Source organism: Enhydra lutris, unplaced genomic scaffold (assembly GCF_002288905.1).
Source record: "Enhydra lutris kenyoni isolate GAN:26980312 unplaced genomic scaffold, ASM228890v2 scaffoldscaffold8, whole genome shotgun sequence".
Lineage (NCBI taxonomy): Eukaryota > Metazoa > Chordata > Mammalia > Carnivora > Mustelidae > Enhydra > Enhydra lutris.
This window is the reverse complement of record NW_019154092.1, coordinates 672474-699244: the sequence shown is the minus strand read 5'-3', so window position 1 is coordinate 699244 and position 26771 is coordinate 672474. Positions and strand designations below refer to the sequence as shown.

The following is a 26771-nucleotide window of genomic DNA, read 5'->3' as shown; positions in this document are numbered from 1 at the left end:
TTTCTAGAGGGAAATACCACTAAGAGTCAGAAATTATCTTTATTACTTTAAGGTAAATCAGTGATGGAACCATTACTTTGAAATTTATTTTTCTTACCTGACCTAATTTTTCAGTAGTCTAATTTAAGCCAAAATTGATTTTTCTTAAAGCTCAGGCAATATATAAAATCTAGACAGTTTAAGGTTAGAGTGAGTAGTAGTCAGCCTAAATGATCAAACTACTTGAGAAAGACTCTTTGTAATGCTTATTTATATCTTACAAAGACTAAAAAAAAACAAAAAAACAAGCTTTTTAAAAAGAAAACAAGAGACAACTATACTTCAATTTAAAAAAAAAAAGGAAACAAGCACTCTAGATAAGATCAGGTATAAAATTGTTAAAGAAAAAATAGTGAAGAAACCTGTTTTTACTTCTAGGAATAGAACACGGAGGATTTAAAAATCTGTGAAAAAAAGAAAAAAGAAAAACTACTTTTTTTTTTAATTAATTCATTTGAGAGAGAGAGAGAGCACAAATGCAAGGGGTAGAGGAAATGAGAGAGAGAGAATCTCAAGCTGACTCCACCCTGAGATACCACCACCCTGACATTAAGACCTGAACAGAAACCAAGAGTTGGATGCTCAACTGAGTAAGCCACCCAGGCACCCCAAGAAAAACTACTTTTTAAATAAAAAAGATCCAAGAAGTTTGTCCCATTAAGGTGAAAGCATAAGTTAGCCAACTAATTTACTACTCTTGTCTACTTGGAGCCACGCAACCATAATAAATTCCTAGGCAATCATAATAAACTCATCTCTAACAGATTAAAATGCTTCATAAATTACTAATCTCTGAAGTCTTTTCCTGTTCTAAATGTGAGTAGATTCTGTTCTCATCATTCAGATATAAAAGTTATAATACAGTACAATTAGCTAGGTCAATCTGTCTTACTAGAGGTAGAAAAAGATTAATGTTTTAAATGAATTAAACTAATTCAGCTTCGGTAATTAGGATTGTCACGTTATGAAAAATCTAGTTATATAATGAGGAAAGAGGATACTGTATTAATCACTAAGGACTGTTCATATTCTTTAAGGCTAGTTCCTGTTTATGAAATTAGTCATCAAGTATGATGCAAAAAATCTGTAAATCAGTTCTACTTCCCTCCTGTCAATTTGTCCCTCATCAATTAATCAGTATATAAACTCAACATAACCTTATTATTTTCAAATAACCTTTTATAGTCCATTAATAGAAGTTAGAATTATCTTTGAGGTAATTTTTTTTTCCTCTACAAGTTAAATAATAGTAGCATACTGGCACATGAATAAACAGTAGAATAGAAAAGAATCCAAAAAGAAACTGCATATATAGACACCTGACTTATGACCAAAGAAGCAGTACAGAAGAAAATGGGTTTTTCAATAAATGATACTAGGTCAACTGCATATTCACAAAAGAAAAAAATGAATGGACCCTATTTCATACAATATCAAAAATAAATTCAATGCTTTCCAACTATGATTCAAAATCCTGAATGATGAAATAAAGAACTAATAAATTTGACTACATAAAAATTAAAATCTTGGGGCACCTGGGTGGCTCAGTGGGTTAAAGCCTCTGCTTCGGCTCAGGTCATGATCCCAGGGTCCTGGGATTGAGCCCTGCATCGGGCTCTGCTCAGCAGGGAGCCTGCTTCTCTCTCTCTCTCTGCCTGCCTCTCTGCCTACTTGTGATCTCTCTCTCTCTCTGTGTCAAATAAATAAAAAATCTTTAAAAATAATAAAATAATAAAAAATAAATTAAAAAAATAAAATCTTAAAAAGTTTTTTTTTTTTTTAAAGATCTTATTTATTTATTTGAAAGAGAGACAGTGAGAGAGAGCATGAGAGAGGAGAAGGTCAGAGGGAGAAGCAGACTCCCCATGGAGCTGGAAGCCCGATGCGGGACTTGATCCCGGGACTCCGGGATCATGACCTGAGTCGAAGGCAGTCGTCCAACCAACTGAGCCACCCAGGCGTCCCGAAAATCTTAAAAAGTTTTAAAAATCCTGTGCATAATACAAAAATGAGAAACTGGGAGAGTATATTTCCAGTATTTCACAAATAAAGGGCCAATATCCACAATACACAAAAACTCTTAGAAATCAATGGGTAAGAGACACATAGAAAAGTGAGCAAAATGGGGCGCCTGGGTGGCTCAGTGGGTTAAAGCCTCTGCCTTCGGCTCAGGTCATGGTCCCAGGGTCCTGGGATCGAGCCCCACGTGGGGCTCTCTGCTCAGCGGGGAGCCTGCTTCCTCCTCTCTCTCTCTGCCTGCCTCTCTGCCTACTTGTGATCTCTATCTGTCAAATAAATAAATAAAATCTTTAAAAAAAAAGTGAGCAAAATGAACAATCATCTACAATCAATCTATATACAATACAAATAGTTTAACCAGTCTAACTCAGAATAGGAGAAATGCAAATTAAACAACACTGAGATACCACATCTCACCTATCAGACTGGCAAAAATGAAAAGTTATGACACATTCCTTTGTGAAGGATGAGGGGCAACAGGCGCTCTTGTAAGTTGCTGGTGAGAACACAGCTGGATGTTGCCTTATGAAGGGTATCCAGCAATGTCTAACAGAACTACATAGGCATTTACTTTGTACCCAGCAACCCACCTCTAGGAATTTCACCTGAAGACATACCTCCAATAATACAAAAATATATACACTTAAGGTTACTCAATGCATTGACTTTTTATTAACCTATAATGTATTATTTGTTTCAGGGGTACAGGTCTGTGATTCATCAGTCTTACACAATTCACAGTACTCACCATAGCACATACCTTCCCTAATGTCCATCACCCAGCCACCCCATCCCTCCCACTCCCCTCCACTCCCGCAACCCTCAGTCTGTTTCCTAAGATTAAGAGTCTCTTATGGTTTGTCTCCCTCTCTGGTTTTATCTTATTTCATTTTCCCCTTCCTTCCCCTATGATTCTTTGTCTTATTTCTCAAATTCCTCATATCAGTGAGATTATATGGTAATTGTCTTTCTCTAATTGACTTATTTTGCTTAGCATAACACCCTCTAGTTCCATCCATGTCCTTACAAATGGCAAGATTTCATTTTTTGATGGCTGAGTAGTAGTCCATTGTGTGTGTGTGTGTGTGTGTGTGTGTGTGTGTGTGAGAGAGAGAGAGAGAGAGAGAGAGAGAGAGAGAGAAAGAGAGAGAGAATCACATCTTCTTTATCCATTCATCTGTTGATGGACATCTAGGCTCTTTCCACAGTCTGGCTATTGTGGACATTGCAGCACTGACTTTTTAAAGATTTTATTTATTTATTTGAGAGAGAGCAAGAGAGCGAGAGAGAGTGAGTGCACAATCAGGGGGAGGGGTAGAGGAGAGGGAGAAGCAGACTCCCTGCTGAGCAGGGAGCCCAACTCAGGACTTGATCCCAGGACCCTGGGATCAAGCCCTGAGCCAAAGGCAGACACTTAATCAATTGAGCCACTCAGGCACCCTTGCAGCATTGTCTTTAACTGCAAAATATTAGAAACACCCTGAATATCCATACACAGGACAGTAGCTCAATAAAACTATAGTACATCCACACAAAGACACATTAAACAAAATAAGAAGGGTGCCTGGGTGGCTTGTTGTCTGCACAGGGCTCCCCGCTCAGTGGGAAGCCTGCTTCTCCCTTTCCCTCTGTCTGCTGCTCCATCTGCTTGTGCTCTGTCTCTATAAATAAAATCTAAAAAAAAAAAAAAAACAAACCCAGAATGAGAAAGACTACTATAAATTGGTATAAAGAGATTTCTAGAATACATTAAGTGAAAAAAAAAGCGAAGTGCAGAAACAGATCTAATTATGGCAACTTCTGTTTAACAAAGGGGAAATAACACAATAAATATACATGCATCTGATTGTGCAAAAAGAAACACCTCAAGGAGAAAAACAAAAACCCAGCTAGACTGTTTACCTCCAAGAGATGGCTGGGGACAGAGTAAGAAAGAATGGGGCAAGAGAGGGGCGCTTCTCTGAACACATCTTCTCCTAATTCTGACATGTGGAATGGAACCTTGGTAGTGTTTCACATGCTTGCAGTTAATTAATTAATGAATTAAATAAGGATAGGGGAAAACCTAAAATGGAACACAATAGGAACAAATGGACACAACTGCATTTCAAATAAATAAAACAGTGGGTTAAGCCTCTGCCTTTGGCTCAGGTCATGATTGCAGGGTCCTGGGATCGAGCCCCGAATTGGGCTCTCTGCTCAGCAGGGGGCCTGCTTCCCCCTCTCTCTCTGCCTGCTGCTCTGCCTACTTGTAGTCTCTCTCTCTGTCAAATAAGTAAATAAAATCTTTAAAAAATAAAAAAATAACACAGCCACACACGGTGAAGGGTAGAGGAAGAATCCAAGTATCTTCTGAAAACAGTATTTTGACCATAAATCCTCAAACTCTGAAGTTAAGACCAAAAAAAAAGTATACATTTTGAACTCTACCTAGCAGATTTGTTTCTGGCAGTGGTATGGTAAGCAATTCTATAACTATTGCCTACATATTCTAGGATTGAGAAACTAAATATATTATAATGAAAGCCAGGTTTCTCACTGTTGGGAGACTGGGACTACAATTACAGAAAGCGAAAAGGCTACTCTAAACATTGTCAACTGGATTTGGAAGTAACAGTGTGAACTCATGGGTTTTAATACATATGGAAGAAATAGACACAGAAATTGATACAGATAGATGAGTTGTGCAAATGTCTGTGTGTATTTCCTCTCTGTCTGCTGAGTAGGCTTAAAAACAATAATACACTCAAAAGCAATGAACACACCTAGTTTCCAAAGGCTTTATTTTTTTTATTAAAATTCAATTAATTAATATGTAATGTATTACTTGTTTCTGGAGGTACAGGTGAGTCGTCAGTCTTACGTAACACCCAGAGCTCACCACAACACATACCCTCCCCAATGTCCAAAAGCTTTAAGTGCCATCCTTCACTAAAAGGAACAAAGCCTTCTGGAAGAAAAGGCTGACTCTGGGGTAGGGCTGGAGAAAGAAAATTTCTCATGTCAGAATTTAAGGGGTTGCTCAAAAAAGAACAGGAGCACATTGAAAGGATACTGCAGTCTGCTTGAAGGGGCTCCCACTGACCAAATAGGGGACAACACGAAAATGAAAATAAATGATGCCAACCACTGACAGCCCACTGAGTAAGAATCCATTATTGCACACTAACATAAATGAATACATAGATGGACCAAAAGTGAAAACTCCTTGTAAGTAGAATGTCAGCTACTAAATGTAGGAAGAATGATGGAATTTGAAAAATACCCCTTGGCAATATCATACTAATATGTGGGGCGCCTGGGTGGCTCAGTGGTTAAGCCTCTGCCTTCGGCTCAGGTCATGATCTCAGGGTCCTGGGATCAAGGCTGGCATCGGCATCGGGCTCTCTGCTCAGCGGGGAGCCTGCCTCCCCCACCCCCACCCCATCTACCTGCCTCTCTGCCTACTTGTGATCTCTCTCTCTCTCTCTCTCTCTCTCTCTCTGTCAAGTAAATATATAAATAAATAAAAATCTTTAAAATAAAAAAAAAATCATACCAATATCTGATTCTGGAAAGAACCATCAAGAATTGCTAAAATTAGGGTGTACAAGTCTGATGCCAAAGAGAATATTTACAAAGTCTCAAAGTATTTTTGACAAGACACTTATGAATTACAAAAGGAAACATGGTAACCTGGTAGTGGAAAAACCAGGCAACACCTTAACCAAATTAAGTTAATATCACCAGGAATGGAACAGATTGACACCATGTGCTTCTGAAAATACTGCACCAAGGACATGGGCTTCTGTGGGACTTCTGCCAAAACCCGTAACCACCAACCTAATCACAAAGGAACAATGAGAAACCTACATCTGGAGGACAGTCTACCAAATAAACTGGCCTACATTCTTTAGTAATGTCAAGGTCACAAAGACAAAGACTGAGGAACTATCCCAAATTTAAGAAGAAGAGCGTGACAACAAAATTAATTCATTACCCTGGATCGAAAGCTGGACCAGAAAAAACATGTTGTTCTTTTTTTGCTAAAATGGACATTAGCACACTTGGTGAAATTTAATTAAAGTCTAGAGATGAGAAACTAGCATTTTATCAATGTTTCACCTCCAAATTTGGTAATTGTACTATGGTCATAAAAGAGAACAGGGGCGCCTCGGTGGCTCAGTCAGTTAAGCATCTGCCTTCCACTCAGACCATGATTTCAAGGTCTGCTTCTCCCTCTCCTTATGTGTACTCTGTTGCTCTCACGCTCACTCTCTCAAGTACAAAAGTAAAAATCTTAAAAAAAAAAAATTCTAGATAGATTGAGGATCTAAATATAAAAGGTAAACTATCACTCTCGAAAAAAGAATAGGAAACTGTCTTCTTGACCTTGGGATTGGGAAAGATTTTATAAACACACACACACACACACACACACACACACACACACACACACACACACCGCCCTAACCATAAACAAAAGATTAACAAACTGGACTACACTAAAATTAAGAACATCCATTCATCAAAAGATACCATTAAAGAAGAAAGAGAAGGCACAGAGTGGGAGAACATATGTGCAACACATATAAATGACAAAGGGCTCACATCTAGAATAGGCAAAGAACTATAAATCAGTACAAAAAACCACACTATACCACCTCATACCCATTTTGATGGCTACTATAAAAAAAAGTGCTGGTGAGGATGTGGAAAAATTAAAACACCTGTTGGGAAGAGACTTTCTTGGTGGGAATGGAAATGGTAAAGCTGCTGTAGAAAACAGCTATGGAGGCTCCTCAAAAAATTAAAAGTAGAATTATCATATGACCCAGAAATTCCACTTCTGAGTAAATACCCAAAAAACTGAAAGCAGGGCTTCTAAGAGATATTTATACATACATGTTCACAGCTATTATTTACAACAACCAAGAGTTGTAGAAACAACCCAAGTGTCCACTGATGGAAGAGCGGATAAGCAAAATGTGGTATTTATATACAGTAGAATATTATTCAGCATTTAATAAGGAAATTCTGGGGTGCCTGGCAGGCTCGGTTGGTGGAACATGCAACTCTTGGTCTCAGAGTTGTGAGTTCGAGCCCCACATTGGGTGTCCAGATTACTTGAAAAAAAAATAAAATCTTAAAAAAAAAAAAAAAAAAAAAGGCAGGGGTGCCTGGGTGGCTCAGTGGGTTAAAGCCTCTGCCTTCAGCTCAGGTCATGATCCCAGTGTCCTGGGATCGGGCCCTGCATAGGGCTCCCTGCTCAGCGGGGAGCCTGCTTCCCCCTCTCTTTCTCTGCCTGTCTCTCTGCCTACTTATGATCTCTGTCTGTCAAATAAATAAAATCTTAAAACAAAAAAATCTCTTAAAAAAAAAGGCAATTCTGACCCATGCTACAGTGTAGATGAACTCTGGGAACATTATGCTAAGTGAAATAAGCCAATGGCAAAAAGACAAATACCATGTGATTCCACTCGTGAGGTATTTACGTTGTCAGATTCACAGACAGACAAAAGTAGTTGCCAGGGGCTTGGGAGGGGGGATGCGGAGTTGTGGTTTAATGGGGATGGAGTTTCAGTTTTGCAAGATGGAAGTTTTTGGAGATGAATGGTGCTACTGGGTTGCTTAATGTGAATGTACTTACTGCTACTGAACTGTACACTTAAAAATGGTCAAGATGATACATGTTATGTGTATTTTACCACACACACACGCGCACACACACACACACACACACACAAAGCTGAAAAAGAAAGTTAACACAGTAACAAAATAGGCAACTGATTTGAACAGGAACTTCACAAAGATCTCTAACTGTCCACTACACATATAAAAGTAAGATATGAAAAGGTGCTTAATTCCATTGATAATGCAAATGCAAATTAAAGCCACTTCAGACCACTCCTTGACCGCTTCAGCCCCTCCTTGATCTGGGTGGTGTTCTGCAGAGCATGTTCACTTTGTGGTGATTCACTAAGCTGAACACAGATGCTGTGTAAACTGTTCTGGATGTATACCTCATCAAGAAAGTTAAAAACAGGGGCGCCTGGCTGGCTCAGTCAGAAGAGCACACAACTCTTGATCTCAGTCGGTGTCATGAGTTTCAGCCCCATGTTGGGTGTAGAGATTACTAAAAACAAATAAATAAACTTGAAAAAGTTTAAGATGAAACAAAACAAAAAAATAACTCAGCTTCTTTTACACAAAGCTACTTGCAGGCTGATACCATTCCATATTTCAATTTTTGTTACAGTGTTCTACAAATACATGTGCACTTCCACACATAAACAACAGTTCAAAAAATAAACAGTTCAAAAAAATTCTGAAATTGATGAAGGGAAGAGATTTTTAACTTACTTCTTAATAACAGATGCAAAATGCAAAGCCTTTGGTAAAAACCTTCTAGATACAGGAGCACCTGGCTGGTTCAGTTGGTAGAGCATCCAACTCATGACCTCAGGGTTGTGAGTTCAAGACCCACGCTGGGTGTAGGTATTAATTAATAAAAATAATAAAATTGCTGCACAGGCACAAGCGTGAAAGATGGCGGTGGCTGGAGCTGGCCGTCTGAGGCAGACAGTGTCAACCCTACTGCTGCAGAGCCCAAGTCCACCTGACAGGGAACTGTCAGCTCCGGCCAGGATCTATCATAAGGTTGTTGATCATTATGAAAATCCTAGAAGTGTGGGGTCCCTTGACATCAAAAAATGTTGGAACTGGATTGGTGGAGGCTCCAGCATGTGGTGGTGATGTAATGAAATTGCAGATTCAAGTGGATGAGAAGGTAAAGATTGTGGACTCCAGGTTTAAAACATTTGGCTGTGGTCTGCTATTGCTTCTAGCTCGTTAGCCACAGAATGAGTAAAAGGGAAGATGGCAGAGGAAGCCTAGACCATCAAGAACATGGACATCACCAAAGACCTCTGCCATCCCCCCGTGAAATTGCACTGCTCCATGCTGGCCAAAGATGCAATCAAGGCTGCCCTAGCGGATTACAAACTTAAAGATTTAATTAACTTATTTATTTGACAGAGAGATCACAAGTAGGCAGAGGCAGGCAGAGAGAGAGGAGGAAGCAGGCTCCCCACTGAGCAGAGAGCCCGATGTGGGGCTCGATCCCAGGACCCTGGGATCATGACCTGAGCCGAAGGCAGAGGCTTTAACCCACTGAGCCACCCAGGCACCCCTCAGATTACAAACTTAAAAAAGAACCCAAGAAAGGAGAGGCAGTGAAGAAATGAGCCCTCTGTGAAGCTTCCAGCAGGTCATACCTGCTGTCTGTCCACCTGCCAGGCAATCACTATAGATGTTCAGAAGCCCCCACACTACAAAGAGCTCTGGGACAGGTCCAGCACTTGCTGGTCATGTGGTGGCTCCCATGCAAGCAAAATACACAGTTTACTCATTCCACGTCTTGTGCTTTCTTTCAGGCCACTCTTAAACTGCCTTAACCCAGTCTGCGTATATTTTGAATTGTGTGCGTGACCTCAAAACTGAAATCAGTCACAAAGTCTCAAGTGTGGTAGTCCACAGGAGTGTGAAAATATCCAATTTCACCCAAATCTATCTTGGGAAAGATTATCAGTAAAAGACCATGGTATGATTATTATTTTTTTTAAGATTTTATTTATTTATTTGACAGAGAGATCACAAGTAGGCAGAGAAGCAGGCAGAGAGAGAGGGGAAGCAGGCTCCCTGCCAAGCAGAGAGCTCGATGCAGGGCTCGATCCCAGGACCCTGAGATCATGACCTGAGCCGAAGGCAGAGGCTTAACCCACTGAGCCACCCAGGCGCCCCCATGGTATGATTATTTGATAGAACCAATTATTGTACATAAAACAGATTTACATATATATAAAAGAATATAAGAACAAAAATAATATTAAAATTTAAAAATTTGTTAAATTTGTTAAAAATAAAAAACCTAGATACAAATGATGAAATAATACAACCAACACATCCATGCTTCTCAAGGTAAAGTCCAAGTTTCATGGTCGGCATCAACTCAAAATTTAAGGTTAGTTTTTAAATTTTGCCTTGCAAGTTTCAGAGATGGATTATTAAATCATATGGTTAACTAATTTTCACACTGAAAAGGTATGATGATAAATAATCATTGAGAATCATCAATTATTTAGACAGATTCTAACTGAAGTAACTGCTACTTACTAATTCTTGTCTATTAACTTTTAGAAAAAAGTACTCTTGGGACAATGAAAGAGTGTATTACTTCCACAAGAATTAACCAGGAACACCTGAGCAGTGTGTGAAACCTGCAAAGTGCAGGCATATAGGAGGCCATCCCTAGGTGGCAAATAATCCTCTCTACTCACTTTGACAAAGAATTAACCATACAAACGCCCCAAACCAGATGTCAAAGCTACTCATAAGAATGGGAACAATTTCCTCAAAATTCACTGAACAGCAGTCATACTGTATCTTGTATTTACAAAAACTCCAATCAGCAGTGAGATGCTCTCGTCAAAAAGGTCCTTTCTCTTATACCTCAGCTAGATCTAGCCTCAAACAATATTTGAAATGAAAGAGGTAAAGAAATGTATATCCCCATACTGGCCACTATAAGAAAAGTGTTGAATACTGTGCAATGACAGACACACATGTGGGTGTCCACATGAATGGGTGAGTATGTGCACATGGTGTCTATATGACTAAAAGCCAAAGGCTTCATTCATCTAGTTAGTCATCAATGCTCCATCAGTTACAGGAATTCAAGCTGTGGCAAGTGTCCAAATGCTAGAGAAAGCACAGTGAAATGTGAAAACTTAGGAAAATAAAATAATGGGGCACCTGGGTGGCTCAGCCATTAAGCCACTGCTTCAGCTCAGATCATGATCCCAGCATCCTGGGATCAAGCCCTGCATCCATCTCCCTGCTCAGCAGAGAGCCTGCTTCTCCCTCTCCCTCTGCCTGCCACTGTGCCTACTTGTGCGCACTCTCTCTCTCTAATAAATATGTAAAATCTTTTAAAAAAGGAAAGACTACATGTTTATTATTATTTTTTAAAAAAGGAAAATAAAATAACACTTAAGTTTGTGGGGTCTCCAAGCCCTTTTGATCTTTTCAATTCTTCTGTTCATTTTCACTATTTTCTTCTTTGACTTCTCAATTCAATTTCTATTCAGTGCCTTTTTTCTTCTCCTTTCTTAAGAAAAAGCAATTGCTTCAGTCTGGATAAAGTATTCCCAAATAGTTCTGCCTCTTCTAAGACCCTCCTCACTATACACATACACACACACCCCTACTTAAAAGCACCAACAAGGATGGCCAGAGCTATGGACAGCTGGCACTTGCTGGCACACAGCAGAGATACAGTTGTTTTGCTTTACAATGAGAAAATACTCACTGTTCAAAACCAAACTACCATCAACTCCAGATAGAAGCCTCAGAAAATCTGACATGCCTGTTCAGGGCACACTTCATAGTATACCTTCAAAGACCCTGCCTGCCACTGATGAGGAGACAACAGAAGAAAAGCAGTAGAACACATCCAATGCCAGTGTTTCAACCTGTTCTTCCAGTCACATAAATAACAGGTCACCCAGTCACACAGGTACTCTGCTCCAAAGACACCCCCAGCAAGTGAGTAACCAGTTAGGTCAGAAAATGCCAGCTATCTTACACAAAAGAGTGGCAGCACTGCCATCAAGGAAGTAATTCAAGGTTTTGATTCTAGAAGTAGGGCAAAGGTCTATTCCTGGTACCATCCTCTGGGCCATAGGATGACACTCAGTAACTCATCAAAACTGTAGCAAGGAGAAAATCTGGGGGCACCTCCAAGCCCATGGGGTAAGTCTGGGCTTAGCTTTGACAACCCTGAAATAGAAAAACCAGCATTTCCAGCTATATCTTTCAACATATATAAGGAAGTCCCTCATTAGCTGTTCTATGAGGTGCTTCTTAAAACAATTAAGCCACAATCTATCAAAGCCCTGCCTAGACAAAAGGCTTTTGGATGGATCACGTCTCAAACAGTGCTTAGTTTCTCCCTACGAGACTAACCCTCTCCAGGTTTTCTCCACAGAGTCAAAGTAGCAAAACACAAAATTCCCAAGACAAACAAGCAAAGAACAAATAAGTGGATTCTGCACTGAGAAAGACTAGAAGACTGTGTGGACCTCTGTGCAATACATCTAAGATATATATGACCAGTAGAAAAACAGCCCGGAGTCATCTTGTCCCTTGGGTGGTCAAAACCAATACAGACACTGAGAGCACCCACAGAAAAAGACTATTCTTTTCAGAAATCAGTCCTGAGCCATTAGAAGTTTCTAGAGATAATCAATAAAAATGTTACTATCTGGGGTGCCTGGGTGGCTCCTTCGGTTAAGCATCTGCGTTCAGTACAGGTCCTGATGGTCCTGGGATAGAATCCCGAGTTGGGCTTCCTATTCCACGGGCAGCCTGCTTCTCCCTCTCTCTCTGCCCCTCACTACTGCTCATGTGCTCTCTCCCTCTAACAAATAAAATCTTAAAAAAAATAAAAATGCTACTACCTGTTATTTATGAAGCCCTTGCCATGTGCCAGACTCTGAGCTAATTCACTTCCATACGTTCCTCATTTCATCCTAATCATGGTGCTTCTGAAGCACATGCATACAAAGTCTGGGTCTGTCTTATTCTAAAGCCCAGTCACCAGTCTGTACTAACAGGAACTAAACCAGCCTCGGAAAGAGTGTTAAAAAAAAAAAAAAAAAACCTAGTTATGTTCTAACTAAATCGATATCGCCCAATTTTAATGGGATTAATACAGATCAGTTGTCAGGAAAAGAGTAACAGTTATGGTGTGCAAGGCGGTGGAGTGGGAATAAAAATACCCTACCTAGGGGTTTCAGGAATGGTATTGCTGATCATCCTTTAAGACCTACCACATATATTCTTTTTGTAAAACCTTCCCAGGCTAGCAACAATGTCTTTCTGAAATGCTTACTTACACTATCCTCCTGTTCCCCCAAGGAATCTGACTTTTTTGCATGTATTTCATTTACACATGTAGGTGACAACCTCCACCCATTACCCCACAAGCTCCTTGAAGAAAGACGCTAACTCCAGCTCACACTGACACAAGAACCTTGCACAAGGCAAGTGCTCAATGATATGTTTCATAAGCAAGTCTACTATTTGGTTTCATTTGTAAAGCCAGACCAAACACACCAAGTCTACCACACTGTGAACTCTTCAAAGTCTATGTGTTCCCAGCACCAGCAGAGGGCGAACCCTAAAGGATGTTTAGTTAATAAATCAAACATCCTATTAAGATTCACTCCTTCTGGGACGCCTGGGTAGCTCAGTTGGTTGAGCGACTGCCTTCGGCTCGGGTCATGATCCCGGCGTCCTGGGATCGAGTCCCGCATCGGGCTCCTTGCTCGGCGGGGAGCCTGCTTCTCCCTCTGCCTCTGCCTGCCACTCTGTCTGCCTGTGCTCACTCTCTGACAAATAAATAAAAATCTTAAAAAAAAAAAAAAAAGATTCACTCCTTCTAAAATCCATCACATATCCAAACACTTCCACGTTAATACCTTTGACAATGATGCTGTTGTTCCAGGTTTTACGAGTTTGCCTCCTGTAGATGCTGAAGAACTGTTTTCAGGTTTAGTTTTTTCTACTGTTTGCGTTTTGCTTATCCCAGACACTTTAGGCACTGAGCCAACACTCCTGCTTGCTTTCTTCATTCTGGGTTGCCTCTTCGTGATGCATTTACAAACAAATCTGTGGAAAGAAATGACACTATACTAAGAACACAATTGGAAGGAAGCTCTTTAGAAATTTGTTTCTGAAAAATTTTACCATGCAATAAATTAAAACGTTTGAAAGCTAGATATTGATACAGAAACTAAAAAGTTGAAAAGCTCTTAGACTTAATCAGAATGTACCCCACGCTTAAGGTTTCCTCTTTGAATATTACTAACATGAAACTACTTTGTGCATTCTAGCTCGGTCATTAAAAGGAATAAACCTAGGGCGCCCGCATGGCTTAGTTGGTTGAGGGTCTGACTCCTGATTGTGGCTCAGGTCACAAACTCAGGGTCCTGAGATGGAACCCACATCAAGCTCCATGCTAAGCCTGGAGCCCTAGAGCCCCCCCCCCTTTTTTTTGGACAGAGAGAGACACATCACAAGTAGGCAGAGAGGCATGCAGAGGGGGAGGGGGAAGCAGGCTCCCCGCTGAGCAGAGGGCCTGATGCAGGGCTCAATCCCAGAACCCTGAGATCATGACTCAAGCTGAAGGCAGAGGCTTAACCCACTGAGCCACCCAGGCACTCCAGCCTGGAGCCTGCTTAAGATCGTCTCTCCCTCTACCCTTCTTACCTACCCCCCACAGAGGAGCACATGCACACACTCTCTATAAGGAAAAAAAAAGGAATATCCTAGATTGCTAATGGAACTAGCTAAATATGACACAGCATACATTATCTTTAGCATTTAATGAAGCAATAACCATCCTGGCATTTGAGAATTAGCCATTCTGCAGGTATTTAAGGGTGATCGCATTTTCCAAATTACCCAGCATAATCCTAATTTCAAATATCTGTTGTCATAACCTCGCCTACACCAAGAGGAACATCCCAGAAACTCTATCATTTAGGATTTAAATATATTTCCCAGCATATCTCTTTTATCAAGAAGCAGCAACAAAATTCCTTATCAGAACATAAACCTCAAGGATGCTTGGGTGGACCAGTCAGCTGGATATCTGCCTTCGGCTCGGGTCATCATCTCAGAGTCCTGGGATTGAGCCTGCATCAGGCTACCTGATCAGCAAGGAGTCTGCTGCTCCCTCTTCCTCTGCCCCTCACCCTGCTCATGCTCTCTCTCATGCGTGCTCACTCTCTCAAATAAATAAATAAAATTAAAAAGAAAGAAGAAGAACATAAACCTCAATTTTTTGGTTCAGAAAACAAGGCCATCTATACACCTATAAGGAATGTGACAAGACTACCACCTAAACAGCTCATGCTTGATTTCACAGCTTAGACAACTTGAAATAACACCAGCTGCACACAAAACTGCACTCAGATAAACCCTTACAGATACCTTTATTAACTAAGCTAGAAAAGCAATTCCTACAATAAGTAATATCAGGTTTAGAAAGATGTCATACACCAGGTTGGCTTTCACAAAAATGAAAGCCTATTTGAATGTAAGCAGTTTTGTGTACGATGACTCTTGAGAAACTACAGTGAGCACAAAAAGAGGCTGTTCTAGTCTGTAAAGATTTCTACGTACTAACAAAAATAAACTTACAGAATAACCTTTCGGAAAAGAAAAGGCTCATCCCAACAGCCTTAATGAGTACTTGACTGACACTAAGCTCAGACACTCCAGATTTATCTTGCCTTGACATAATATAAACTGTACCAACTGGTTTGGTGGCAGGAACACTGAGACAGGGCAAAGGGGGCTCTGCTCCAGCCCTCAACATGATAAAGCCTTTGAGCAAAAAGAACGCTATTATTAACAGCAACCAAAGCACAGCAAAACCGCAGCAGCAAGTCTATGCTTTTCTCACCGACAAAATAAGGAACGACACTGGACCCATCCCTAACTCAAAGTACCGTGGAAAAATCAAGTTCCTAAGAATCTTTCCTTCAACTTTTCATTTTCCCTTTTATTTGCCTGCTCTTTTCTAAGTCTCATATCTTGTAGATGGCTCCCTGAAGTTTCTTTCTTTTCTTCTCCAAATTCCATTCCTGCACTCCTTTCTACACCACTCAGACCCTCTATCATTCTCTGCCTACTCATCCAAATTAACTTTTCCTAGACAGGCACCATCCAATAGAACTTACTGCAATTATAAAAATGTTTTATGTATATCTGTGCTGTCCAATACAGTAAGTAACCACTAGCCACTTGTAGCTACTGAGCACTTAAAATGTAGCTGGTATAACTGAGGAAATGCATTTTTATTTTTATTTAATTTTAACCAATTTAAACGTAAAGGTACACAGTAGCTATCATACTAGACAATGTAACAGACTGTCCCTTTCTTGCTGTTACCACGTAAAACCTAAGGAACTACCACTTTCCACCCACTAGGATGGCTATAATCAAAAAGAGGAAGGGGCGCCTGGGTGGCTCAGTGGGTTAAGCCGCTGCCTTTGGCTCGGGTCGTGATCTCAGGGTCCTGGGATCGAGTCCCGCATCGGGCTCTCTGCTCAGCAGGGAGCCTGCTTCCCTCTCTCTCTCTCTGCCTGCCTCTCTGTCTACTTGTGATCTCTCTCTGTCAAATAAATAAATAAAATCTTTAAAAAATAAAAAAAAAATAAAAAAATAAAAAAATAAAAAAGAGGAGCGCCTGGCTGGCGCGGTTGGTGGAGCGTTCAACTCTTGATCTTGGGATTATAAATTCAAGCCCCACACTGGGTGTAGAGATTACTTTTTTAAAAATCTAAAAAAAAAAAAAAATGGTAATAAATGTTGTAAAGGATGTGCAGTAATTAAAATCCTCACATGAAGCTGGAAGGAATATAAAATGGTGCAGCCACTTTGGAAAACAGTCTAGCAGTTCCTCAAATGCTTAAACAGAGTTACCATATGATCCAGCAAGTCTACTCCTGGATTTATACCCAAGAGAAATAAAAGCATTTGTCCACAAATTTATGTACAAATGTCCACAGACACATTATTCATAATAGCCACAAACTGGAAACAACCCAAACCATCTAAAAAAATTCTCCCAAATTAGGGGCACCAGGGTGGCTCAGTGGGTTAAAGCCTCTGCCTTCAGCTCGGGTCCTGATCCCGGGGTCCTGGGATCAAGCCCCCCCATCGGGCTCCTTGCTTGGCAGGAGTCTGCTTCCCCTCCTTTCTCTCTGCCTACCTCTCCGCCTACTTGTGATCTATGTCTGTCAAATAAATAAATAAAATCTTTGGGGGGAAAAAAATGCTCCCAAATTAAACTATCACAGAATTGTTAGCCTGTAAATTTTTACTTATCAACATGTATTTGTTATTTATGGGATACATATTACTATCCATAGTTCTGTTTACACAACATCTGCATACAAAGTAACTTTTTGTTTCAATTCCAAATATCTATCAACCAATGAATGGATAAACAAAATGTGCTGTATCCATCCAATGGAATATTATTTGGACATAAAAAAGAAATGAACTACCAATACATAGTACAACCCTGAAAACATTATACCAGATAAAAGACACCAGACACAAAGAATCGTGTATTGTATGATTCCGGTCATACCAATTGTCCAGAATATGCAAACTCAAAAGAGACAAAAGTAAATTAGAGGTTGTCAAAGATTAGGGTAGCAGGAATGGATACTGACTGCTAATGGATACAGGGTTTCTTTTTTGGGATAAAACACTTGGAATCAGGGGCACCTGGGTGGCTCAGTGGGTTAAAGCCTCTGCCTTCAGCTCAGGTCATGATCTCAGGGTCCTGGGATCGAGCCCCACATCAGGCTCTCTGCTCCGCAGGGAGCCTGCTTCCTTTCCTCTCTCTTTACCTGCCTCTCTGCCTACTTGTGATCTCTGTCAAATGAATAAATAAAATCTTAAAAAAAAAAAATTGGAATCAGATTGTGATAATGGTTGTGAATATACTGAAAACCACTTAATTTTACACTTTAAAATGGGTGAATTGTGCAGCACATGAATTAAATCTCAATAAAGTGGTTACAAAAACAAAAATAAAAAACACCTGGGAGCCTAGGTTGCTCAGTTGGAAGAGCATGTGACTCCTGATGTCAGGGTTGTTTGAGCCCCAAGTTAGGTGTACAGATTACTTAAAAATAAAATCTTTAAAAAAAAAACCTAATGAACATCAAAACAAGGACTTCAAGAAAGTAGATCCGAACATTATAAAATACCTGATAAGATAAAGAGAAGGACTACAGTTTTGCAAAGATCAGAGAGAAGACAAGCAGCACAGCCAAAAGCTTAGAAATGCTAAGAAACACACTGGTCCAAGACATTGGCAGCTTGAGATCTTAGATCTTAGACCACTCACTCACCCTCACCAACACTGGACCCAAAGCTCCCTTTCTCCAAGAAATATGTAAACACAACTTTACTACTAAAGTGGAATCCAAAGCTAACCTATTTATTATATACACACAGATACTTTCTAAAAATATCTACATAATCTGGCAACTAAAACATAAAAAATAAAAGTAAATTGTAATAAAATAGATGTGAATTTCAATATGTGAATTTTCAAGCAAGACTATCTGAGGAACAAAAGAGTAAGAAATCCACACCTCTAAGTTAAATCACTGTAAATCTGACTACAGATAGTCTTGACTTGGGCACTTGACTTGACTTCTGCAACTCAGATCCCATGCCATCTATCATGCATGCTATCAACAACGTGTTTTTCTTAAAGGATGAATCCCTCTTAGTGTGATGGTTAATTTTATATGCCAACTTGACTGAGCCATGAAGTGCACAGACATTGGGCTAAATTACTCTGGGTGTCAGGAGGTTTCTTTTTCTTTTTTTTCTTTTTTTTTTTTTTTAAGATGTTTTGTTTTGTTTTTTAGGTTTTTTTCATGAGAATGTTTCTGAATGAGATAAACATTTGAATTCACAAGGATTCCTGACTCCTTGAGTTGGGATGTTGGTTTTTTCCCATCTTTGGACTCCATCTGAAAAACTGGTTTTTCTTGGGTCTCAGTCCCACCAAATTTCAGACTTGAATTTACACCATCAGTTAGCTCTCCTGGTTCTCAGGCCTTCAGACTCAGACTGGAACTTGCATTATTGGCTCTCCTGGGTCTCAAGCTTGCTGACTACAAATTCTGGTACTAATTCAGCTTCCATGATCATGTGAGCCAACTCCTCATAATAATTCTCTTTGTGTGCTTACTTGCGTGTGTGTGTTTGTGTAGATCCTACTGGTCTGTTCCTCTGGAGAACCCTGACTAATACCCTTGGTAAAGCTGAAAACAAAACAATTTCTCCTCAATGTCTACAGTAACTGCATTCCTGGAAAATTCCATCTATACCAGAACTACACTTAAAAAATGCCTTCTTTGTGTATAATGGAATTGATTCTAGGCTCAGCCATAAACAGTTTTTTTCTATCTACATAAATTATTCAACAAGATATTCCAAAGTTGTGGCAGGTCACAGGAAAAATTTTGATTTTGCAGAACTGACACTTCATTTAATCTAGAATTCCATGGCCCCTACTTACTAAATTTCAACAGCAACCACCAAACATTGAGACAACAAAAAAAGCTTTCATGATTTTTTTTTTTAAGATTTTATTTATTCATGGGCGCCTGGGTGGCTCAGTGGGTTAGGCCGCTGCCTTCGGCTCAGGTCATGATCTCAGGGTCCTGGGATCGAGTCCCGCATCGGGCTCTCTGCTCAGCAGGGAGCCTGCTTCCCTCTCTCTCTCTTTCTCTCTGCCTGCCTCTCCATCTACTTGTGATCTCTCTCTCTGTCAAATAAATACATAAAATCTTAAAAAAAAAAAAAAAAAAAGATTTTATGTATTCATTTGACAGAGAGAGAGAGAGAGAGAGAGAGAGCGCGCAAGCGCATAAGCAGGAGGAGCAGCAGGCAGAGGAAGAGAGAACAGCAGGCTCCCCGCTCAGCAGGGAGACAGATGCAGGGCTCAATACCAGAACCCTGGGATCATGACCTGCGCCAAAGGCAGACACTTAACTGACTGAGCCACCCAGGAGCCCCAGCTTCCATGATTTTCTAAAATGACCCCTATCTAAGGGCAAAGATCCTCATAAACAGATGCTAATTCACCAGATCTTGGTCCCTACCTGGTTAATAAGGAGGAATCGATAACCCTGCCTAGAGAGCCTCTAGAGTCCCCTGGGCATGAGAGAGATTACAGAGAGGAGGGAAAGGACCAGCACAGTTCATAGTACTTCAAGTGCCTGAAAATGAAAGGAAGAAAAAAAAAAAAAAGGACGCCTAGGTCAGTTGGGCATCTGTGTTCAGCTCAGGTCAACGATCCTGGGGTCCTGGGATTGAGTCCTGCATCCCACTCCCTGCTCTGTGGGGAGCCTGCTTCTCCCTCTGCCTGCCACTTCCCCTGCTTGGGCTCTAACAAATAAATAAATAAAATTTTAAAAAGAAAAAGAAAGTTGAAAAGGGAATGTGGTGAAAGTTACTACTATTCCTTCCCCAGTCCTGCTCAGAGCTGTCATCAGCACCCATCACTACCTCTAGTCCAGGGGCGCCTGGGTGATCCTAGGGTCATGATCCCAGGGTCCTGGGATTGACCCCCACATCAGGTTCCCTGCTCGGCAGGAACCCTGCTTCTCCCACTCCCACACCCGCAGCTTATGTTCCTTCTCTTTTGGTCTCTCTCTCTCTGTCAAATAAATGAAATCTTAAAAAAAAAAAAAAAAAAAAATCTCCCTCTAGTCCAGAGAAGTCAAGGTTTGGGAGGAATAAAAAGTAGTTCTCACAATAACAGTATGGATCCTGCCTCCATAAATACTAAGAATAATCTCAAACTACAATAAATCCATGAAGTATGTCAGATGTATTTCTCAAGTAATATTTCTTAAAAACATCAAAACTCATGCACTGCGCCCAAAATAGGGAAAGGCACTGAAGGCCTTGAGCTCCTCCCATGGGGCAGGCATCATGTCCCAGCTGGTGGTACCTGGTAAAGTTCAATGAATCGTCACAAGAGCCCATACAGGCATTGACAGAGGCTCAGAGAATATAACTCACTCTCCCTGGCTCAGCATTCTTTAGTGACAGCAGCATGAATCCAAACTCCATACCCTGCCCACTGCTCCATATGGTCCCCAGTGCAACCACACACAAGAACTTCATCAGGAATGTGTAGTTTTCATCTCAACAAATATTTCACAAGATATGAACAAAATGTAACAACACTAAAACTATACTGTGCAACTTCTAGATTTATCTATCTATCTGTCCTTTGGATCAGTGCTGATATTCTTGATCAAATTTTTTTTCATTTTGAAGGTACTGTCATGTTATTTATTTTTTTATTTTTTTTAAAGATTTTATTTATTTATTTGACAGAGAGAGAGATCACAGGTAGGCAGAGAGGTAGGCAGAGAGAGAGGGAGAAGTAGGCTCCCTGCTGAGAAGAGAGCCAGATGCGGGGCTTGATCCCAGGACCCCGAGATCATGACCCGAGCCGAAGGCAGAGGCTCAACCCACTGAGCCACCCAGGCACCCTTGTCATGTTATTTAATATAAAATCTATCTTTTTTAGCGCACAAAATTTATCACCAGTTCTAAATCAGTATGTATTAAGTTACAGCTGTAAAAATAAAATTCTCAGCTATAATCACATTAATTTATAGATACCTGCTACTTTTTCATTTAAAATAATTATTTGTTAGGCATGGAGGCAGAAGCACAGCTGCCCTTGTTTTACAGAAATAACCCTGCATTAAGAAGGCTGCAGTCTGGGTGGCCAGAACTCTCACCAGGATGTCCTTGTACTTGGACTCCCCAGGACAGGATTTAAAGTTCCAGGAGCCCTGCCTAAAGCTATTACACATCCACAGCCACACAGAAAGCTTGAGTTTCCTATACATCTACAAGGAGATCACATAATTAAAACCTACCGAAGAAAACAAATAAAGGGCCATCTCTTACCTGACAGATACAGTAGAGAAAAAACTACTTAAAAGTCAAGCCACAGGGCGCCTGGCTGGCTCAGTTGATAGAGCATTCAACTCTTGGTCTCAGGATTGTGAGTTCAAGCCCCATGTTGGGTGTAGAGATTACTTGAAAAAAAAAAAAAAATCAAACCACAGACTCTTAAAAATGGTAAACATTTTGGAGGCCATTTTATAGGAAATCCTGCATGCAACATCACTAACAAAAAAATCTTCTAGTTACAAACATCTACTGTTGGAGAAACTGACTACTAAAAAGTTCTGAAGCAAGTCATTATTTACTCAACATTCACTCAATACTTTGTGCCATGGAAAATGCCAGTTCTCTAGGACACTAGTCAGACAAGGCATAAATAAATACATGGACACATAAAGATAATTAAGACAAAAATACCTACTTTCAAGGAGCTCACAGTTTAGTGGGAGAATCAAGATACATAAACAGTGAAGAGGATGCCATCCTTCATAAATTCTGCTGATAAAACAAGGTAAACAGATATACAAGGCACAATGGCAGTAGAAAGAGCTAGTCCTTGGTTCTGTCTCTCAGGAACCAGGTGAGAGGTACACCTCAGAGAGTTGTGAGAAAGCATGGGCTCACTTGAAGGACTCCAAGAACGTGGGTCTGACTAGAATACAGAAATGGGAAAGGGCCCAGCAAGCCAGTCAAGCTCTGGCCTTTGTCCAAAACAGGATGGCAAACTACAGACAGACTAAAGTCAGTGCAGCCCTAATTCGAATTTACAAATCCTAAAGAGGAACCTGGTGCTGGTGTGGATAAGCTGAAGGGGCATAACATGCTGGCGGAGCTCAGGCATGAGAAAGCCTGATCAGAATCTCCTTCCCTCTAACTCTCTTCCTCTGACCTCACTCCAAGCTCTCCATTCAAAAGTACCACTCTTGGGGCGCCTGGATGACTCAGTTGGTTAAGCATCAGACTCTTGATTTCCGCTCAGGTCATGGTCTCAGGGTTGTAAGATCAAGCCCAGCGCTGGGCTCCATGGTCAATGCTCCATGCTCAGTGCAGAGTCTGCTTATCCCTCTCCCTCTGCTCCTCTCCCCAGTGCTCTCTCTCACAAATAAATAAAATCTTTAAAAAAAAAAAATAAAAGTACTACTCTAATCCCGCCCCTCTCCCAGGATCTGAAGACCACCACAGTGCTACTCTATGCCTGCCTTTCTTCCACATCAACCCTATGAATCTCCAGCCACGCCTCCAGATTCCACACCATCTGTATCTATTGGCAACATGCTGCAAGGGCCCTCGGAACTGGGCACCAATGCTACACAGATCTGGTCTGGCAAGCAGAGCTCAGTGTGACTATTACTTCTCTTGATCTAGACACTGAAGCTCTTCTTAACTTAATCAAAAGAAACGCTGCTTTTCTACGAGCTACCAGAAGCACACACTGAGTTCATGGTTACCTAATACTCACATGTTTTCACATCTTTTTTTTTTTTTTAAGATTTTATTTATTTATTTGTCAGAGAGAGAGAGAGACAGTGAGAGAAGGAACACAAGCAGGGGGAGTGGGAGAGGGAGAAGCAGGCTTCCAGCCAAGCAGAGAGCCCGACATGGGACTCGACCCCAGGACTCCGGAATCGCGACCCAAACCTAAGGCAGACACCCAACAATGGGAGCCACCCAACAATGGGAGCCACCCATGCGCCCCACACATGTCTTTTTCATGCAAACGGCCCCTAAGCTGCTTTTTCCTCCCCCGGCGCCTGCCAACATTTTATTACAGAAATTTTCAAACACATGGAAATGTTGAAGAAACTGTAAACATCTCACTGTTCTCCTTTTCATAGCTGTGTAATTTATATTCTGAAAAAATTTACACCTATTTCTGATAAAATTTTCATTTGGTCCAATTCAGCTCAAGGCCTTTAGGATATCTTAAAATTCTGGCTTTGATTTAAAACCCAGAGTTTTCCCTCAAACAAATGCTGTCTTTAACCTAAGTCACATGTCCATTCAGGATCCTCAACTACAATACAAGGAGGTTGGATTCTAAGGAATTTCAAAGGTAGCTTTTGACTCCAAAAACCTTCTAATTCAGCAAAATTCACAGAACTGATGACAATGTTACATAGGTCAGAGCAAAGACAAGGTTCCCTCAAACAGCAGCAGAGTACTGAACTAAAATCAGGAGAGCTAGGTTCAAGCTCCAGCTTTGCCATACAAGCTGTGTGACTGTGGACAGACTCTTAATCACTTTCAATCTTTGCAACTCTGTTTTCTCTCCTATAAGAGGAGCTGATAAAACCTAACTGTAGAGTTCCTGAACAAAATAAACTGTATAGACAATGAAAAAGAACAAAAATCCTGATACACTCATTCCAGGGGAATTCACCTTCCCAACGCACAAAGGTTGGGAGGAAAAAAAAAAATGTGCAACAAGCCAAGATCAGGGATGGCAATTTATCTCAGTGACTCAGAAACTCCATCCTCACCAACTACCCACCTATAGGGAGCACATCAATCAAGTTTCAAAAATAATCCCAAAAGGACCTGGAAAATTTATCTTTACTGTCAGGATACTGCATCAAGAAGGAGCTACCCTGCACAGAGAACACAGTGTCTTGGGAACTGCCAGAGAGCTAAGGCCCCAACCTCATCAAGAAGCACCTTCAGCCCTGGCAGCATGTGGGACAGGAACCTAATGGCAACTACAGAGACATCCCCATCTCTTCCTCCTACAGTCACACCAGGATTTTTTAAAAAGATTTTATTTATTTAAAAGAGAGAGATCGCAGGCGCAAGAGAGCACAAGTAGGGGGTGTCACAGAGGCAGAGGGAGAAACAGGCTCCCCACTGAGCAGGGAGCCCAATGCAGGCTCAATCCCCAGACCCTGGAATCAGGACCTGAGCTGAAGGCAACTAAGCCACCCAGGTGTATCAAGTCACACCAGGATCTTTTTTTTTTTTTTTTTTTAAGATTTTATTTATTTATTTGACAGAGATCACAAGTAGGCAGAGAGGCAGGCAGAGAGAGAGAGGAGGAAGCAGGCTCCCCTGAGCAGGGAGCCCGACTCAGGACTCGATCCCAAGACCCTGAGATCATGACCTGAGCCAAAGGCAGAAGCTTTAACCCACTGAGCCACCCAGGTGCCCCCACACCAGGATCTTGACAGGGTTGCTACTTTAGGTCACTACCTTTTCCTCTGAATACCTCCTATTCACCTCCATTAGAACCTCTTTTTCCTTCTGTTATGCAAAATGTATTGCTATTTAAAACGATTTAAATTTAGGGCCACCTGGGTGGCTCTCTGCCTGCCTCTCTGCCTACTTGTGACCTCTCTCTCTCTGTCAAATAAATAAATAAAATCTCAAAAAAAAAAAAAGATTTAAATTTAACTGTTATTTAATTGATTTTTTTTTTTAAAGATTTTATTTATTTATTTGTCAGAGAGAGAGAGGGAGAGAGAGCAAGCACAGGCAGACAGAATGGCAGGCAGAGGCAGAGGGAGAAGCAGGCTCCCCGATGAGCAAGGAGCCCGATGCGGGACTCGATCCCAGGACGCTGGGATCATGACCTGAGCCGAAGGCAGCTGCCCAACCAACTGAGCTACCCAGGCGTCCCTTTAATTGATATTTTTAAATCTACTGTGCTCCTTTAAAACAACCAGTATCCTGGAGACTGCCCTACCTCGTACAAATATGTAACTTTGGGCAAGCTACTCAACCTCTCTGAAATCTCAGTTTCCTCATAAGTAAAATGGGCTGCTAATGCTACCTCCCTGATAAGGATGTTGAGAGGAATAAATGAAGTAATGAACCTAATCGGCTTAGCAGGGTGACAGCCCACAGTAAAGATGGGATAAATGTGGGCTATCATAACGTAGAGAAAGAACACTCTGCATGCCCCAAGTATGACTAATGGCCTTATTAAAATAAAAGCAGCAATTCAAAAGACACTTTGAAAGAGAAACCCTTTATAAGGAATGACTAAAGACTGTTTATACTCACTACTTAGATTAAATTATATACTACTGCACATAGATGTCAACAAACAACACTTGCTTCTGCTTCTTTCCCACTGAAAATTATATATCAGGAAATACTGAAAATATATGGTAAGGAGCTCACTGGAGTGATTATCAAGAGACCTGGATTGTGGTTGCAAGCCTGACAAGTCTGCATGACCTTAATAAGTCATGCTAACTCTGTGAGCCTTGTTTATAAGGCAAGGAGGATGGATCAGGATCTTTCAGAAATTCAAAAATTCTATTTCATAATTTATACCATTCAGAACCAGGAATCAAAACTACTTTTAAAAAGGAAACTGTTGATTAGGTATGACTTTTTGTGCCTATCAACATGCCACTAAAAATCCAAAAAGAGTTTCAGCCCAAATGATATAGATACATTTCTCTCTTATTTCACAAACTCCGTATATGAAATGTAGGGATTATATTAAAATGTAAAATAAGAACAGACTTAAAACACAGAGAAGGAATCACACAGTCAAGGGAAAACTGAAAATTAGGAAACTAGCCACACCGGAGTCAGTAACTACAGGTTACTAAACAAATCAAAACCATAAAACCAATCTGATAAAGCATGTGGGCTACAAAAAACAAACAGAACGCTGAAGAAATTAAGTAAGAAATGTTTAAATTAGATAAATCCTAATGCAGTAGACTGGTCCAATAGTGAATTCCTCAACACATACATGTTTCTAACCCTTCTTTTATGAATTATGACACACAATCAGAAAAATGCATTTAAATGTAAACATTTTACAGACTTGGAGTGAGACTCCATTGAAAAAGTCAAGGCTTACTCAGAGGAAAAGTGTGAGCCCTGTCATGTCAAAACCCTGCACACGTGCAAGTGGGCATGTATGCAAGATGCATGAAACAGGGAGAGGAAGGAGAGAAGCCAAAGTGAAATGGTTTTGGACATACAACTTTCTGCTTAGTCTGGATCCACATACAAAAGTCCATTACCGCTCAAAATACTTCAATGATTACTAAGCAGCTAACTGACAATTATAATGCTTAGTGACAATTTTCAAATGCTTATTTTTATTGTAACACAATACCTTCTCATTTTTAACACCGATTTTTTAAAGTTTATTTATTTATTTACGTAATCTCTAC

General features: G+C 40.6%; 1 protein-coding gene and 1 pseudogene across 1 annotated transcript in view; one reads left to right on the top strand and one right to left on the bottom strand.

The window, feature by feature from the left end:
- The window catches only part of LOC111142477 (sperm antigen with calponin homology and coiled-coil domains 1 like), a 111576-nt gene extending 89894 nt beyond the window's left edge, over nt 1–21682 (bottom strand). The window contains exons 1-2 of the mRNA XM_022495670.1: nt 21640–21682; nt 13581–13770 (exon numbers count right to left, since the gene is read on the bottom strand). Coding sequence (XP_022351378.1) covers nt 13581–13733 — 153 coding nt within the window. The 5' untranslated portion in view covers nt 13734–13770; nt 21640–21682. The remainder of the gene's footprint in view (nt 1–13580; nt 13771–21639) is intronic.
- On the top strand, nt 8587–9284 carry LOC111142478 (annotated as a pseudogene).
- Nucleotides 21683–26771: the final 5089 nt, after the last annotated feature.